The sequence below is a fragment of the Astatotilapia calliptera genome, chromosome 7 (genome assembly GCF_900246225.1).
Source record: "Astatotilapia calliptera chromosome 7, fAstCal1.2, whole genome shotgun sequence".
In the NCBI taxonomy this organism is placed as follows: Eukaryota; Metazoa; Chordata; class Actinopteri; order Cichliformes; family Cichlidae; genus Astatotilapia; species Astatotilapia calliptera.
The window spans coordinates 3,091,492-3,109,541 of NC_039308.1; the positions used below are offsets into that span (position 1 = coordinate 3,091,492).

The window sequence follows — 18,050 nt, forward strand, 5'->3', positions numbered from 1 at the left end:
TTCAGGCGAGGACTTGTTCTGTAAGGTGATGAAAGAGCTTACGGCCGGTGAAAGGCTCGTGGCGTTCGTGTCTCCTGTTCCACTGGGCTCCTCCTCTCCGGTGGCCCAAGGCTCTCCTCCACTCAGCCTTGTCGCCCACAAACAACCTGTGGTGAAGGAGGAGCCGTCGTACCCGGCGGCGCTGCACTCAGAGATCCAGCTCCTCCCGCAGCAAGCTGGCATGGCAGCAATCTTGGCTACTGCTGTTGTCAATAGTGAGTGTTGTATTCAAATCGTATTCACGAAAAGAGCATTTTAAGTAGTTAAAAGTTCAGCCGGCTATTTGCAGAACAATACATATTTTCAATTAATTTCAAATGAGGCAAAAATGTATCAGATATATGCCATGTTAGAACTCGAGACCTCAAGGCTCAGTGTCCTGCAGGTTTTAGATCTCACCCTGGGTCAACACACCTGAATCAATTCGTTTATTACCAGGCCTCTGGAGAACTTCAAACTGGTACCTGCAGCTGTTGTGATTTACTGAAATGTACTTTGTTATATAAATGTAATGTTCTCTTCAGTCACAAGATGGCACTGTAGCGCTTTTAAAACCAGACGATTAGTTTGTGCCTTCCACTTTAAAGTTTCCCGTTGCTTCTGTGGTGACGTCTGACTGATGGTCAGATAATTCACAATCATCACACACCGGTAGATCTGGTGCCTCTGTGGCAGGAGACTTCTGAAGGCTTCTGTGGTGTGCACACACACCTGCCACTGTATTAGGTACACCTGGGTAGTACCGGGTTGGACCTCCTTTTTCCTTCAGACATGTGTGCAACAATGTGCTGGATTCCCTTTAAACTACAGATGTTTTTGTGGGAAAATCCCACTAAATCAGAGGTTCTGATACTTGAACTTCGGTAGGTTGATGTAACCATGGCTACATGCCTAAATCCATGAGGTTTCTGCCATGTGATTGGCCGACTAGATATTGGTGTGTTGACGAGCAGTTGAACTGGTTTAAATAATGAAGTGAGTAAATTTGGAAATAGTCTATAGTAATTGAAAATGTATACATATCTCAAAACTGTAAACCACAAGTCTGTGAGATTACAATTAGACTACAATTAAAACTTTGTATAACTGTAGCAGGCAAACTTAACCTCATCCTTACTTTTGCTAATTAAACCAGCGCTTTTCAGGTTCTTGAACCAATATTTGTGTCTGTGTTTGACTGACTAGCTGGTGTGTACTTGTTTTTGCTGAACAGAGGACATTTTCCCATGTAAGGACTGTGGGATCTGGTACCGTAGTGAGAGGAACCTGCAGGCCCATCTTATGTACTATTGTGCCAGCCGTCAGAAGCAGCCAGCTGCAGCTTCCTCCCCTCCACAAGACAAACCCAAGGAGTCGTACCCCAATGAACGCATCTGCCCCTTCCCACAGTGCAACAAGAGCTGCCCCAGTGCCAGCTCACTCGAGATTCACATGCGCACACACAGTGGTGAGAGCAGTATTTATATCTATGCATAAAAGACAAAGGGTCAGAGCATCTGGGCCTGACTGTTATCCTCCTCCATCCTTCCACAGGCGAGCGTCCATTTGTCTGTCTCATCTGTCTGTCAGCATTCACCACTAAAGCGAACTGTGAGCGGCACCTTAAGGTCCATACGGACACCCTGAACGGGGTGTGTCACGGCTGCGGCTTCGTCTCCACCACGAGGGACATCCTCTACAGCCATCTGGTCACCAGCCACATGGTTTGCCAGCCTGGATCTCGCAGTGAGGTGTACTCTCCGGGGCCAGGTCTCCCTAAGCTACCCCTGTCCATCGGTAAGTCATTCCGTCATATTCTGTTATTTTTTATACTTGGATTACGTAGCAGTAACTTTAAAAGGTTCACTGCTGGAAAGCCGGCACGTTGGCCCTTTTTTGTCCTTTAACCCTCCTGAGATTGTTGGAAATTTTGGACATGTTTAATCTGAGTAATCTGAGATTTTGAATAAAATTTGAATAATCTATTCAAATGTAAGCGACTGTTTTAATTTACTAACCTTGACTCTCCTGTTAAGGTCTGAGTCCAGGAGACTCTGGTGTTGTGCTGAAGTGTCAAGTTTGTGGCCACAACGCTGACTCACCTGCTCAGCTCCAGCAACATGTACGAACTCACCTGGAAGTCAGGGTCCCAGCTGAAAGAAGCCCTACTCCTCGTCAGAGTACCCCATCGTCGGTCGACCACCCCCAACCGTCTCCCCAGGAGAAGGAACCCCTAGCTTCATCCAGTCCAGGCACAAACGGAGGCTCAGCCACGCCTCGAGACTGCAGTCCTGCTGATGACCAGATCATGGAGTTAAAGATCAAAGAGGAGCCTCATTCAGATTCAGACACAGAAGAGCAGAAAATGGAGATTAAGGAGGATGGAGAGGAGGAGGAGGAGATGGGTGGAGAGGAGGTAGATCAAGAGGCAGGAAGGAACATAAAAGAGGCGCAAACGACCTCCTCCAGCCAAACATCGAACTCGCCGAAGAGTCCAGCTACAACAACAGTGAAGGCAGAACCCACTAGTCCCACCCCTGGTTCTAGCCCCGCCCATATGGGAGGTGCAGGCTCAGTTGTTCCAGGAGGAGCGCTGTTCCTGCCTCAGTACATGTTTAACCCCGAGGCAGCCATCTTGCCTCAGGCCTCGGAGATCCTGGCTAAAATGTCAGAGATGGTCCACAGTCGCCTAAAGCAGGGCCAGACGGTCGCCCAGAACAACGCCGCAGCCTTCTTTCCTTCTGGACCGACTGCACCCACGGCAACAGCCACTCCACCTCACAAAGGAGCTACCTGCTTCGAGTGCGATATCACCTTCAATAACATCAACAATTTCTATGCACACAAGAGGCTTTATTGCTCAAGCAGGCATCAAGGCGAAGGTGCATCCTCAGCCTCGGGCCCCGCATTGACTAGAGACGCAGCCTCGGCCGCCGCGCCTTCTGCTGGCACACGCGGCTCATCTGCATCTCCTCAGGGCGGAGCATCAAGTAGGGCCGCCTCTGCCTCGCCGTCTGACTCCGAGCCTCCTGCAGGAAGTGGAGCAGCAGAATCCAGGAGGGTGCTGGAGGTGAAGACTGAACCTCCAGCGGGGACAGAGGGAGTCCCGTCCTCTTCTGAAGGGGAAGGTGCTGGTATGAGTGTAGGAGGCGGAGGAGGCGGAGGAGGACGAGCAAGTGAAGGCAGCCAGAGTCCTGCTAGCGGTTCCACAGAGGACCTTGACGACGATCCCAACAGAACCTTCTGCGAAGCCTGCAACATCCGTTTCAGCCGTCACGACAACTACACTGTCCACAAACGTTTCTACTGTGCGTCGCGCCACGACCCGTCCAACCAGAGAGCCGTACACATGGCCAAGACCACCAACACAGCCGCCTTCATTCCGCAGCCCATCCGAACACGCAAAAGAAAGAAGATGTATGAGATTCACATGGCAAGAACCGAGGCGTTAGCTAACGCTGCCGCTGCAGCAGCAGCAGCGGCAGCCACTGCCGCCGCCTCTGCTCCATCCCCCTCGGTTCTGGGCTTGGTAGTAAAGCAGGAAGTCTCTCCCAGTGGTGCAGGTGGCTCAAGTCCCGAAGGAGATGGCCCAATCGACCTGAGCAAGAGGCCCCGTCTCAGAGAGGCTCCACGGCACAGCGGCAGCAGCAGCGGCGGCGGCAGCAGCATTCTCCCAGCCCTGCCTCTCACCGACTACCACAAGTGCACAGCCTGCAGCATCAGTTTCAACAGTATTGAGAACTACCTGGCTCATAAAACATACTACTGCCCTGCCACCACCCTCCAACCCCACACTTTGGAGCAGCTTCACAGGCTCAAGAGATCAGCCTCCACCTCTCCAAAAAGCAGGCCTCAGCAGGAGCGTTCGGATCTCCTGCACCCTGTGGAGAATAAAGCTCACCCAGCTGAGTGGGTGGCCCAGGCTCAGGGCACGTCATCCAGTCCTCACACCTCTGCCTTACCCGCCTCGGATGCTGCATCTCCTTCGCATACAAATACCACACTTGCAGCCTCTCCAGGAGCTGGAGCCAAAAGCGTGGTCACGGCTTCTGCTCAGCTGGTCTGCCCATACTGTCCCAACAGGCCCATCGCTGGTGACTTGATGGACCATTTCAAGACTACCCACGGGCTGGTTGTAACCATTCAGCCACCCCAGGAGACTCTGCCCCATCTGGGCAGAACAGCAAGCCGCAGCCCGAGCCTGAGTCCCAGGGATGGAGCCGCTGCAGCGACTTCAGCTACTCCAACCAACCAGGCCAGACTTGTCTCTCGAGTTCACAGAGACAGCATCAACGGGCAGGGTAGGAGTGGTACCGCTTCCCCTGTTTCGCCCCTGGTGAACGGCAGCCCCTCCGCCGGGGGCGGATCACCGTTAGCCAGTTCTCCTCTGCCTGTGTCTCCCCCAAGGGCTCCGTCTCTGACTTTGTCACCTGTGCCTGAGGTCCTGAGGGAGAAGCTGGGATCGTCACACGTTCCGGACAAGGCCGCCCAGACCGTGGCCTCCCACATCCCTGTACCCAGCGTCAGTCCTAAAACCACCCCAGTCATCTCCCCTGTGCAGAACGGTAACTCGCGCTTCTGTCGGCTGTGCAACATCAAGTTCAGCAGCCTCTCCACGTTCATAGCTCACAAGAAATACTACTGCTCTTCCCACAGTGCCGAACATGTTAAGTGAGCTAAGACACTTTTGATCTTTCCCTTCCCTTTCATCTTTCTGAGCGGAAGTTTTCCTTCACTAAGTTTTAAATGGCTCAGAGGGTCCTCCTCCTCCCCCGCCAGTGTCCCACATAGGTGCCAAAACGGTGCTCGGCTGGCATCACCACGAATGACAGTGAATGACTGTTACTCACCTGGCAAGGCCCGATGCCTGGCTCCTCCAGAGCAGAATTCCCAGGTGGTGTTACTCACATACAGAAACTGAAATTCCTCCTTTGGGTCAAAGTGTGTAGTACACTAAGAGCTGAGACACATGCTACCTGCACACTGGTGTGCCCTCGTCCCGAAGATCACTCTTTGTACACCAGTCGCTGATTCAACACTTACCACACCCTCGCCTCACAGTAGTGTTATTATGGGACGCTAAATAGATGTATGTCAGCAAAACCTTTTTTCTGTCTCTGAACTGAGCTTTTCATGGCAGTAATTCCATTCTGACTGATGATGATGATGATGATGATAGTGCATCTCCAGTGTTTCCCCGCCCCCTGAGCTCTTTTACGTTCCCAGACCTAAACGGAGGAATCATTTCTCTTGTGTGGAAAAAAAAAGACTTGATCATTGTTGATGTTTTTATTATCTGTGCATAGTGTATGATGTCTGAAAAGAAAAGAATTCTATGCTTTTGGGTTCAACACTGGCTCTTTTCTGCTTACTAGAGAAGCTGAGGCATTTTAGCTGACACACAGATATGTGCTATCATGATGTTACTTATTACTGAAGGATAATATTTCAAAATGGGACTTTTTTTTCCTTTCATACACACAAATTTTTATTTTCTCTGTAAAAAAATGCAAGGAAGAAGAAAAAAGATGTGAAATATTTATCTTTTAGTCATCACTGATTTCATGTCAACAGAAAACTACCTACTTAGTGTCCGAGAGTATTTGTATTTTTTATTTGTATATTTTTCATACTGGTGGAAAGAACTGTTTGGATCTGGGTGTGTTGAAGTGAATTTTCTAAGTGTAGATATGTAATATCTTTTCACAGTAATCACTGGGATCACACTGAACTTTATCATGTTAGTATTTCTCGTTCTGTTAATGTGGGCTGTAATCGATGCCGTCTGAAAACCAGCACAGCTTTTCTTTTTTTGTCTTTCTGTTTTTAACCCCACGATTCGTGCAGAACAGCTGTTTGTTTCCAGACCATCACGTCCGAACATTGAAGGGAGCTCGTTGGACGCTGCTGCGTTCACACTTTGGTGAGAGTGACGAAGCTTTCCACATTTTTAGGTTACACGAAAATCCACATTTTCAGTAAGACGTTTGTCTTCAGATACACACACACACACACACAGCTTTACATTATTTGTTGCAAACTTCACTCTCATACTAAGGCATATTTATTATTACGATTGTACTTCTCTCCGGCAATGAAGGCAAAACAGTGAACAGTCACATGTTGGTGTAAGACCTCACAAAAGAAAAGTAAGCACATATAACCATATGTTGTGGCTGTGGTGTGTGTGTGTGTGTGTGTGTGTCTCATTTGTACACAGACACACCAGATGTTCCCGTGCTGCTGTTGCAGTTGCAATACAGTGTTACCTAGAACTGTGAATTACTTTTTATTTTTCCGACTTTGATGCAAACTAACCTGTAGATGCCGAGGGGTAAAAATCTGCATCTACATCACAGCGTTTATTTCCCCCCCCCCCCAGCATCTCTCAGGATTTTAGCTCTTTTCATTGTGAGCCATTAAAACCGACTCAGACTTTCAAGCGACACTAAAAGTACAGTTTTAAATAGCAGACTGTTAACAAACCCCACCGCCAGGTCTTCAAGAAACAAATCTAAATGTAAAGTAATAGAGCTAAAATCATCCCTGGTTTTCACAGACTCCTTAAATATTCAGCCAAATTTCACTTTACTTTTTTGACAGTGTGAGTTGTCCATCTTTATATACAGTCTGTCTTGTGATCCTGACGCGACTGGTTTGAGGTCTCGTCCACGCATTAAGTATTTTTTTAAGATGCAGCTTTCGGCCCCTCGCAGACGGTTCCAGATGACTGAAAATGGGCCTCATTCAGAAATTCAGGAGCCATTTAATGTCACGATCCCCCGTGTTTACATGGTTTTCTTCACGACTTTAAGCTTGTGGTTATTTTGCCAACTTGTTGGTTTGGCATGCTCTTAACAGCACTTGGATTGTGTTTTTGCATTTAACGCAGACACAAGTCCACGTATGTGGAACTAAAGCAGTAGTAGAATTTGGACCTGGTCCGATTGATTGGTGTCCCGGGAGCTGCAAAGATGTTAATGGAACAGGTGTAATATCACCAAGAAAGCTTTTTGTGCGTCCATCCACACTGAAGGGGTTTTTCTGCAGGGAAGCAGTGGATCACCTGGTTTTAAGAATCTTCAGCTGTTTACAAATTCAGGGGGAAAACGTGCACCTAACCACACCCTGGGGGTGTAAAGGGGCTAAAGGAGCATCATATTGGGGGTCAGAGGTCACTGGAAAATTCTCATAAGTAACCTTTAAAGATGTAAGAAACAAGGCAAAGCAGTTATTTACATCCTGCAGTCACAGCAAGATTAGAAAACTAAAAGCAGAACCCTTTTTTATGCTGTGTTCTTCTTCAGAATCTCCTCAGAAACTTTTTTTGCCTCTAAATATCCACATTTTTGTAGTTGGTCTCTGTTTTTTTAAAGATGTTGTTTCAGAGACACTGGACCAAAACAGTAACATAACACAGTGTAGAACAAAATGATCGACCAGGGCAGTTTTAAAGGATACGTATACCGACTCGGTGGTTTCCATACTTAAGATTATATCATATAGATAAATTTTTCATAATTCCAGTTATTTTTAAATTTAGGAGACATTACCTGTTCCTGTTTAGCTTGGAGCACCAGTGCACCAGACTCATCACACTGCTGTGGTCTTAAAAGTAAATGGCCTGCATTTGTATAGCGCATTCACACACAGGCAACGGCTACATTGTAGCCACAGCCACCCTGGGGTGCACTGACAGAGGCGAGGCTGCCGGACACTGGCGCCACCGGGCCCTCTGACCACCACCAGTAGGCAAACATGGGGTTAGTATCTTGCCCAAGGATATTTGGCATGCAGCCAGGAGACAGCCTGGGATCAAACCACCGACCTTCTGATTAGTGGCTGACCTGCTCTGCCACCTGAGCTACAGCCACCCCGAAGTAGAGAGAAGAACATGCAGGAACTTTGCAGGAACCTTTGGAGGAGCTCAGGGTGTTTTCACTGTTGGGACTAGGGTCTAAGTTCTAGGGGTTTTGTTTGTTTTTTTAAACTCTGAAAGTCCCTGTTCAGGAGGTAGCCCCACCCCAAAAAATTCCTGAGCTTTTTTGGGGGTTGGGTAGTTGCTTTCTGAACTTTTATGATTGGTCAACTATTCCTAACATTTTAAGCTAGTCTATGTCAGCATCTGCAAAAGCTTTTAAAATCATTTTGCTTTCATTTTGGTCGAGCATTTCTCGGCTCATGCCTTCAGTGACTGTTTGCAAAGTTCAATGCTGACTGCTGTTATGCAGTCCCCTGTCCCTCACATTACATGCCATTGTCGTCTGCATTGTTGTATAATCTGCAGCTTGGGGAATGACGTGTAAAAGCTTCCTTGCGTCCATGCAGAGGCCTGACTTTCTTAATCGTCACAGGTCCTCACACCACAGTGGAAATGCAGAAACCCAATGATCTAATGGACCTTTTAGTTCCTTGAAAGACGTTCCTGGCACTAAAGGTTTTTGGTAGCTGCAGTCATGTCACCTAGTTACAAATGGAGGAACTGAGTGCTGAGAAACCACCCTTAGATCTTGCCGCCTTTTCGTTGCACTGTTGTATAAAAACGTGCTGAATGTTTTAGTTTTAGCTGCTTTTTTTTTTTTTTTGGTAACGTATTTATGTTTTACGGCACTTTTTCCCGTCCAGAATGCATCCTAGCTCTACCTTGAAGGACGTTTCTGAAAGATTTTAAACCTTGAATAAAACCTTTCTTTGTTTAATTGTAAACCTTTTTTTTTAATGATTTCTTTGATGTCTGTAACGGAGAAAATCACAATGAATGTCAACACTTTTATGTCCATGTTTTCATTTCAGTTCCACTACACTCATCCAAACTATGCATGGGAAATAAAAAAAAGTTCTGAGAGACACTGATGAGAAGTGTGGCTGTATTTCTCTCTTTGGTGTGATTGCATTTCTTCAACTTTTAGGGGCAGCTTTAGTAGTTGTTTGTGTAAATCACAAAGGTTCTACTTTGCAGGTTCTGTTTAACAGTTTGTTAATTTCACATAAAATATAGTATTTGTATATAAAGCAGAGTAATTCTGCCCACTAAGAAGATGCCCTCTAGTGGAGGGTATCACAAAAAGCAGCCTGAAGCCATAGTAGGGCGTGATAGAATCTGTCAATGATTTTGTTTACGTGAGTGATGGGTCTGTGTTTGACCTGACCACCTTAATAAAGCTGTTTTCCAATACTGATCAATTGAAGTGCTTATTAATAGAACTTAAATTACAGGCATTGACTCTGGTGGGACTCGAACCCACAACCTTTGAATTCCTTCCTCCGTTCTTTGCTAGAAGTCCAACGCGCTATCCATTGCGCCACAGAGCCCTTTGAAGCTCAGTTTGTCATTTAATTGTTTATTTATTGATTGATTACTTTGAGGTATGAATGGCCGAGCAGGTACGGGTTGAAAATTCATATTTGAAACATAAGGCCCGTCCTTATGTTTTCAAATCTCTTTTTTAAAAAATCCAGCACCAACATAATGTTAATGTTTGGGGTTTTTTATGTTATGTTTGTTGTAACTGTGTGTGAGCAGGTGAGAAGCAGCTGCTCGCTCAAGACACCCTCTAGTGGAGATGATCCCAAACAGCAGCCTGCAGCCACAGAAGGGCATGATAGAATCTGACAGTGAAGCACAGTTGAACTTGTTTTTAAACCTTAAATATACATCTCAAGTTCTCCAGCATCAGAGTGTGATGTTCACAGATGGCTGTCCTCCATGATGCTCTGCTCCAGTGTAAATGGCTCATGTTTTTCCTTTTCATGCATAAATGGAGTACAAAAATGACATGAAACTGGAACGTGTGTTTTTGATTCAAAATGCTTGCTTGGGAAACTTTGAGAAAAACTTTTTGTAGAGTTTTACTCTGTGTTAGAGATGAGTCAATATGATGAATTCATTAGATAACTGAGATTAAGATAGTCAACACCCCTGCTGATGCATTAGATTCTCCACATATAAACTGGACATAGAAACAAATCATAAGGGGTCCCTGGATGATCTAAAAGTAGATGCAGTCATATGTTTTTCTGAAAATGTGTAAAGGTTTTAAAACACAACTCCTGATTTACATGTAAAATACATATTTACTGTTAGTGGTTAACTAAGCTGACTAATTGAAATTAAAAAGGAAGCTCAGTGACTGTACCACATATCTTCAGCAGTGCCAAGTGAAACAGCTACATGAGTCACATGTATAACATGATTGGCTGTTCACAAGGCTGCAGGCAGATCTAAAGAGGGTGAGTTAGACAGTATTGGTAAAGCACTTTCACATCACTGAACCAATGAAGTGCTAATTAATAGAAATTGACTCAAGTGGGACTCGAACCCACAACCTTTGACTTACTTCCTCTTTGCTCTTCTAAAAGTCCAATGCGCTCTCCATTGCACCACAGAGCCCTGAGTGGAAGCAAAAGATCAAGATTTCACAGCCAGTGCAGGTGGACTCATGTTAGCAAAAATGGACGTGTGCAGGTCTGTGGCCTCGAGGGCAGATCTACCCTAAAATTATTAAATTAAAATAAGGTGGCATTAACACTTTGAGCTCAGCAACAATTAAAATTAAATATAAGTTTTTACAGTAAAACAATATATAACGACTAAGAGTTTATGTTTTTTCGTGTGATTTCGGATCACTTGTGTCAACACAGTATGTCAGTGAAAAAATAACTGTAAATTCAGACATGTGAGGTTGAGCTGAAAAGAATGATACCAAACAAGGCAAGGTTAAAAAAAATACGATGAAATGAAATAAAATAAAACCATCTGAAGATGAACTACAAATGTAAGATTAAATTTAGAATGGCCAATTATATTTTAGACCTCACAGGGTTAACCCAACAACTCATCAAACATTACGTTTACATTTTTGTTCCTGACAGCCACCACACGTTGTGCAGCTTTCTGGATTTTATACTTCCTGGCAAGGGTGTAGATTTGGTTTTGGCGTTGGTGGGGACGGATGATTCAACCACCGAACTCTGCCCCGTTTCTTTTTTTTTTCGTTTTTGTCTTTGCTTCTTGATTAAAAAAAAGGAGAATTATACTTGCCTACACATGCTATTCTACATGCTTTTAAGGCATTTAAAATTACAATTCATAGTTTTATATGTGAATTATATAATGTTAAATTACTGTTAAACAAATGACTGACTAAGTATTTCAGGCTTTAGTTTACTTCAACCATATTCCATATAAATCAGGTATCATACAAAAATAAAAATAGCTTCAAATACAGTCATGACAATAAAAGAATATGACTTGAAGGACTTAACAACATTACTTCAATTACATTACACCAACATCTCTGACACATTAGCACTAAGGAAACACTGAGTGACCTGCTGGTTTTTGTCCATAAAACTACTCGTCTAAGATTACCACAAAGTAAAAGATCTCTCAGCAAAATTATGCAACATTTTAGTCACTATTGCCCCGATCAACTCAGTGAGCTGGGATTTTTTATTCTCAACATGAGCTACTGTTACAGCAACAGACACGGACTACTGGTGTCCCACAACAAGTCAATGTCCACTATGTGAAGGAGCCAAACACATGCCTGCTCCTCTCGTTAACTGAGATAAACTGCTGGCATATTGGTTTTACATCAGTGTCTCCTGGTGGACACACAGCAGCATTGTTTAAATTTGAGTCATTGTTGACCTTAGCCATGTTTTTGGTCTTCTGAGAGCACTGAAGCTTCTTTCAGCCTCAGTACCTGCGTTTTATCCTCAGATTAAAATTATTATTCTGTGCTTGATGTGCCTCAGCTTTGGCCCTGGCTCTTCCCCTCTGACTGCACTAGGACATATTGCCACCTGATAAAATAACACATTGATTCGTGCCATATAAAAAGTGAGACATGTCAATTCAGATTCTTTGTCAAACATACACTAATGAATCAATTTACATCAGCAGCCTAACAATTGTCATGATAATAAATACTAGTTAATCTATAGCACCAAATCATCAGTCAGTCACCTGTGACCTCGCCTCTCCACCTGTCTGAGCTACAACATGGCAGAGCTGCCTCTGTCACCTGATGAATAACAGTGAGACATTCCACATACATGCAGTCACACATGTGCTTCAAATACAGTCATGAACCATCAAGTCATCCTCCAATTCCACCTGTGATCTTGTGTCACCATTACTCTCTGAGCTTTGTGTTGGTTCTTCTGTCACCTGACAAATAGGACATACATGACAATAAGAATAAAATGTGGAGCTGCTCAGTGTTTCTGTCAATTTGTGCAGATCTTGACTCATCAGTAATGTTTGTAGGCTGAGTGCATTTTTAAAACAATTTGTGTAAACTGCACTACAAGGTGGGATATTTGCAAAATCATGACTACCTCATGATATATTGTCTCAAAAATGAACCCTATGAATATGTCAGTACCATTAGGATGAAATTATTGTGTCACCAACATTTTAACGTTACACATGTAATTCTAACAGCCTCTGTAAACTAATATCCGAGGCTGCTGTTTTCTCTGACACTTTCAATCAAAATTAGAAATGCTGCTCTGAGACTGAGAGAAATAATAGTGCTGCATGTGGTGCAGTTAGTTTCCAAAATACTTTTTCCATGCCAGCCTAAGAAAATTTCTCTAGATCTGCCCCTGCACAGAGCTGGATTAATCGGCTGTAAGAGGAGAAGAGCTTCAACGTCATGTTCCTGAAATGAAACTGAGGGTTTATCAGACCAACAGGTGGCTGCAGACAAGTGTCTCTGTCAGTCAGAGAGACTTTCTCAGCAAAGCCTCTACAGAACAGCGGTGAGTGCAGCAGATTCAATTTAAGGATTGAAAATTCAGCAATGATGCAAAATTCAAGTTTATTATTCTGTGCTGTGTCTTGTCAAATTAAACTCTCAGTTGCTGTCAAAAGCAAAGGTGGGAAAATTATAAAAAATTAGAATTTTGTACAATTTTCAGGTATCTGTACTTGACTTGAGTGTTTTTTGATGCGTGCCATAGTCAGGGGTTCAAAGTGGGACAGTGTTTTTTGTTTGTTTGTTTTTCTGTTGACGCAAACACCGGAACAACTGCATGTGTCCATAAGTTACGGTATTTCAGCATCGAGCTAGCCCTACTGAAGAAGAGTGCACATGAGGGAATTACTTTCTTTTTAAGTGGCAGGTAATTTCAAATACAACGTTTCTATTGTAAGAAGTGTCACCTGGCAGTTTGCTGCCTTCTGTTGTGTGATTGGCAGAGGAGCTTTAAAAAGGTAGTGGGTGTGTGAGGTGAGGTCAGCTCTCCTCTGTGGGAATGATTTTCAATAAGACACTTCTGTTGTTTGATTCAGATTATTTAGTATTGTAGCTGCTCATGTTTAATTAGTCTGTTTAACATTTGTATTGTATCCCATCAGTTATAATTGTTCTTGCACAGCTCTCTTTATCCAACGTCTTTTATCACAACAGTGGTCACAAACTGTGTGGTTTTTCCGAACAGCAACACCTGGCGCTAATTGTATCTACCTTAAATACATTCCCAGAAACACACCAAACTGTAAAATACAAAAGGTGACCCCTATTTGTACACATAAGGTAACAACACAAAAAAATGGCCCCTACAGGTCCAGCTGCTGTATTTCACAGGGAGAGAAAAGAAATAGAACTAACTTCTTTCAGAGATGGAGAAAGAAGAAGAGAGGTAGATTTAAAGAGAAGGACTGCTCAGTGAGGTTTGATTAACTGGAAATTTAAAGCTTACATGTAAGTCCTCATGTTTTTAAATCAGATATTGTGTCAAGTCATGATAAATAGGTTTGTTTGCGGCCATCTGCTGCACATGCTCCACCAAGGTGTCACTATAGATCAGGGGTCCCCAATTCCAGTCCACGAGGGCCGGTGTCCTGCAGGTTTTAGATGTGTCCTTGATCCATCACAGCTGATTTAAATGGATAAATGACCTGTTCAACATGTCTTGAAGTTCTCCAGAGGCCTGGTATTGAACTAATCATGTGATTCAGGTGTGTTGACCCAGGGTGAGATCTAAAACCTGCAGGGACACTGGCCCTCGTGGACTGGGATTGGGGACCCCTGCTATAGATGATCCCATCATCCAAGTAGGCAGCAGCATATGCAGCATGCAGCCACAGCGCCCAGTGCATGAGGCGCTGGAATGTGGCCGAGGCTCTGAACAAGCCGAATGGAATTGTATTGAACTGGTACAGAGTGGAGAATGCCGTTTTTCCTTGGACTCTGCAGACAAGGGAACCTGCCAGTAGCCCTTGGTTAAATCCAGTGTCCAACTGGTCAAGGAGTTCATTGACCCGTGGCATGGGATATGCATCACAGCGTGACACTTCATTTACTTTGCAATAGTCTACACAGAACCGTGTAGACCCATCGTTCTTCACCACAAGAACGATGGGGTTACATCGACTCTTTTATTATTCCCATTCTTAGCATTTCAACCAATTCCCTTTGCCTTTTATGTTCAGGAAGCCTGTAGGGCCATGAACATGCCAGGCTGCATCTCAAAATGATTATTATTCAGCTGCTCCACCAGCCCGTCAGTTTGAGGGTGGTAGACGTTGGGCCCAGTCAATTTATTGCTCAATAACTCGCACAGATCCTTCAGTGTGCAAGACTTTAACGACGTGCCCTGGTCAGTCAATATTTCTTTCGGAATACCGACTCGGGAGATGACCTGAAACAGTGCCTGCACCACACTCTTTGCAGAAATTGCAGTGGCACTGCTCCAGGGTATTGCATTGCACAATCCACCAGAACTAATACAAAGCGATAGGCGTGTGCATTCTGAGAAAATGGCCCGATGAGGTCCATGCCGATGCGCTAAAATGGGATCTCCATTAATGGGAGTGGGTGCAAAGGTGCTTTTGGTATGGCCGGCTGGTTAACAAGTTAACATTCTGGACAGGATGCGCACCAGCAGCGCACATCTGCTTGGATTCCAAGCCAATAAAATCGGGTCATTATTCACTCCAGAGTCTTGTCATATCCCGTATGCTCTGCCATGGTGTATAGTGAGCCGCCTGGAAAATAATTTCTTGGCGGCTTTGTGACACCAACAACTGGGTGTGTTTCACAACTCACTCGATATAACCTATCTTTCCACAATACGAAGCGCAGGTAGGTCCACACGGCTTCAGGGCACACCACATGACCATCAATGTCTACCACTTGGTCGAAGGCTGAGCGTAGGGTGTCATCACGAGACTGCTCCAGTGGGAAATCTCCCATGGTGGGAATTTCCAGAGATGATGGGACCTCACTCGAAAGGCCCACCCCGGCCCAGTAGGTCCAGCATGGCCCAGCAGACAGTTCCCCCGCGACGTCGGCGGCAGACTCGGTCCCGCAGTCTGAGCCTCTCCCGCCAGTATTGGTAGTAGTGGTGGCGCCCACTCCGCCAGAGGCCACTGTCATGCCTCTGCAGTGGCCTGGAAGGTCTCCAGGAAGACCTGGGGATTGTCCCCTTCCCCCATCCTGTGCATCAGCACCGTCAGTTGAAAGGGGGTGCAGCGACACCGCAGCCCAGACCAGCTGTGAGGTGTGGTTCCTCCCCTAGGAACCACACCTCACAGCGTGAGACTCCCCAAAAGTTGATTCTGTTCATCTGGACGTTTTCAGTGGGAGAAACGTTTCGTCACTCATCCAAGTGACTGAAACCAGCCCACTGAAGGAACAATGGGCTGGGAGGTCAGTTCCTTCATCATTATTATGATGATCGTTAAAATGCAAATTCTCGTGACTATTAGTCAACAACCACTGGTCAATGGCCATGAGTCCCATTCACAGAGAGTTGGGGAACGGCTGCAATCACAGCATTGTAAGATCATGACAGATGTACCCTTAGGCCCCTCCTCGATTTAGAGATGGTCGTTCCCTGTTCGTATAAATGGCCTCCTGGACTCTGACAACAGTACTTAAACTTTTACTAGATTACTTTTTTTTAACAGTAGTATTTGTACTTCTACTTCCAAAATTAGAGGTGAATAGGAGGAAGAAAACATAACAAAGAAATCAAGTAAATTATAGCCTCCACACATTGTCTGACTTTTGTGAGCTGAATTATTGAACGATAATGCAGTTACAGTTTTTCCTTTCTCTCCATTTATCCCCCCAGTGTGGACATGTCTGCTGCCAGCTGTCTGCTGTCTGAGGACCAGTTTCTGTGCTGCATTTGTCTGGAAGTGTTCACAGATCCAGTCAGTACACCATGTGGACACAACTTCTGCAAGAACTGCATCACTCAGCACTGGAACAGCAGTCCTCTGTGTGAGTGCCCCATCTGTAAAAGGAAGTACTACACAAGACCCGAGCTCCATGTCAATACTTTCATCTCTGAGATGGCTGCTCAGTTCAAGCTGTCAGCTCAGCAGGAAGCCAGCAGCAGCAGCAGCAGCAGCACGAGGAGATCAGAGCAACAGTCTGCTAAACCAGGAGAAGTTCTCTGTGATGTTTGTACTGGGACCAAACTGAAGGCTCTGAAGTCCTGTCTGGTGTGTCTGACCTCCTACTGTGAGACTCACCTGCAGCCTCATCAGACTGTTTCAGGCCTAAAGAGACATCAGCTGATCGACCCTGTTAAGAGCCTGGAACGAAGGATATGTTCAAAACATGATAAACCGCTGGAGATGTTCTGCAAGACCGATCAGATGTGTGTCTGTGTTGTGTGCTCTGTTTCAGACCACAAGTGCCATGATGTTGTTCCTCTGAAAGAGGAATACAAAGTGAAGAAGGCAGGGCTGGTGAAGACACAGGCTGAAATTCAAGGAATGATCCTGAAGAGACTGGAGAAGATTCAAGAGGTTAAACGCTCTGTGCAGCTCAGTAAGGAAGAGGCAGACAGAGAGCTGGAGGGGGGTGTTCAGTTCTTTGTTGATTTGATGGAGTCTATAGAGAGAGGTCTGAATGAGCTGACAGAGGCGGTCAAAGAGAAGCAGAGAACAGCAGAGAAACAGGCTGCAGACGTCATCAAGGAGCTCGAGCAGGAAATCTTTGAGCTGACGAAGAGAAGCTCTGAGATGGAGCAACTCTCAAGCTCAGAAGACCACCTCCAGTTCATCCACAACTTCTCTTCTGTGAAAGCTGTTCCACCCACTAAAGACTGGACCAACACCAGTATCCATCCACCTTCATATGAAGGGATGGTGGTGAGAGCTGTGAGTCAGGTGGAGAAGAAGCTGAATGACCAGATGAAGAGTCTGTTTGAGGACGAGCTGAAGAGAGTCCAGTGGTACAGATGTTATGCCATGCTTGATCCTGATACGGTTCACCCCAGACCCCCCCAGTATAAAGGGAATGATTGTAGATGTGTGTTATCAAATCTGGGTTACTCTTCTGGAAGATTTTATTTTGAGGTCAAGGTTGACAAGTGGTCTACGTGGACTTTAGGAGTGACCAGGAAGGATAATGTGAAAGGACAAGTCCAGCTGAGTTCTAGCAACGGTTTCTGGACTTTATGTTTGTGCTCTGATGGGTATGTAGTTTCCACGGAGCCGGCAGTCCACCTGTCCCTGAGGTCGAAGCCTGTGAAGGTGGGCGTGTACGTCCACTACGACGAGGGTCTGGTCTGCTTTTATGACGTCAGCACTGCAGCTCTTATCTACTCCTTCTCTGACTGCTCCTTCACTGAGAAGCTCTACCTGTTCTTCAGTCCCTGTTCCAATGATGGTAATAACATCCACACTGGTGGGTTCGGCTGCGTAATACAATAACCAGAATGATAATGATGTGCACACCTTTTTCATATTTATCAACTTTTTCAAGATTTTGTGTCATAATCTTTTTTTATGATGTACAAGCAGTTCCTTTAAGCTCCTAAGACCCAAACTCCATCATGGCATTAATTTTGAATTTCTCTTTGCTATTTAGGTCTGTGAAGGTTCTCAGTCATCCAGGTCATCGTAGTCAAAGGAGCTTGCAAAGAAAAGCGTCTGGACTTCTTTAAGTTGCTTGAAGACGTTTCACCTCTCATCCGAGAAGCTTCTTCAGTTCTAAGGTCAAATGGTGGAGAGTCCCAGATGGGACGTCTTCAAGCAACTTAAAGAAGTCCAGACGCTT

The 18,050-nt window shown here is 45.1% G+C and overlaps 2 protein-coding genes and 1 non-coding gene across 3 annotated transcripts in view; 2 read left to right on the forward strand and 1 right to left on the reverse strand.

The window, feature by feature from the left end:
• zfpm1 (zinc finger protein, FOG family member 1) overlaps nt 1-6,300 on the forward strand; it is a 103,646-nt gene extending 97,346 nt beyond the window's left edge. Inside the window, exons 6-9 of the mRNA XM_026172501.1 lie at nt 6-254; nt 1,253-1,486; nt 1,573-1,815; nt 2,055-6,300. Of these exons, the coding sequence (XP_026028286.1) occupies nt 6-254; nt 1,253-1,486; nt 1,573-1,815; nt 2,055-4,693 (3,365 nt within the window). The 3' untranslated portion in view covers nt 4,694-6,300. The remainder of the gene's footprint in view (nt 1-5; nt 255-1,252; nt 1,487-1,572; nt 1,816-2,054) is intronic.
• Nucleotides 6,301-9,238: 2,938 nt separating this feature from the next.
• Nucleotides 9,239-9,330, reverse strand: trnar-ucu (transfer RNA arginine (anticodon UCU)). Its single transcript is given in 2 exon segments — nt 9,239-9,274; nt 9,294-9,330. It is a non-coding gene; the product is annotated as a tRNA-Arg (tRNA).
• Nucleotides 9,331-12,738: 3,408 nt separating this feature from the next.
• Nucleotides 12,739-17,852, forward strand: LOC113027217 (E3 ubiquitin/ISG15 ligase TRIM25-like). Its single transcript, XM_026176838.1, has 2 exons — nt 12,739-12,789; nt 16,111-17,852. Exon 2 carries the CDS (start codon nt 16,118-16,120, stop codon nt 17,702-17,704), a length of 1,587 nt encoding a protein of 528 aa, XP_026032623.1. The 5' UTR covers nt 12,739-12,789; nt 16,111-16,117; the 3' UTR covers nt 17,705-17,852.
• Nucleotides 17,853-18,050: the final 198 nt, after the last annotated feature.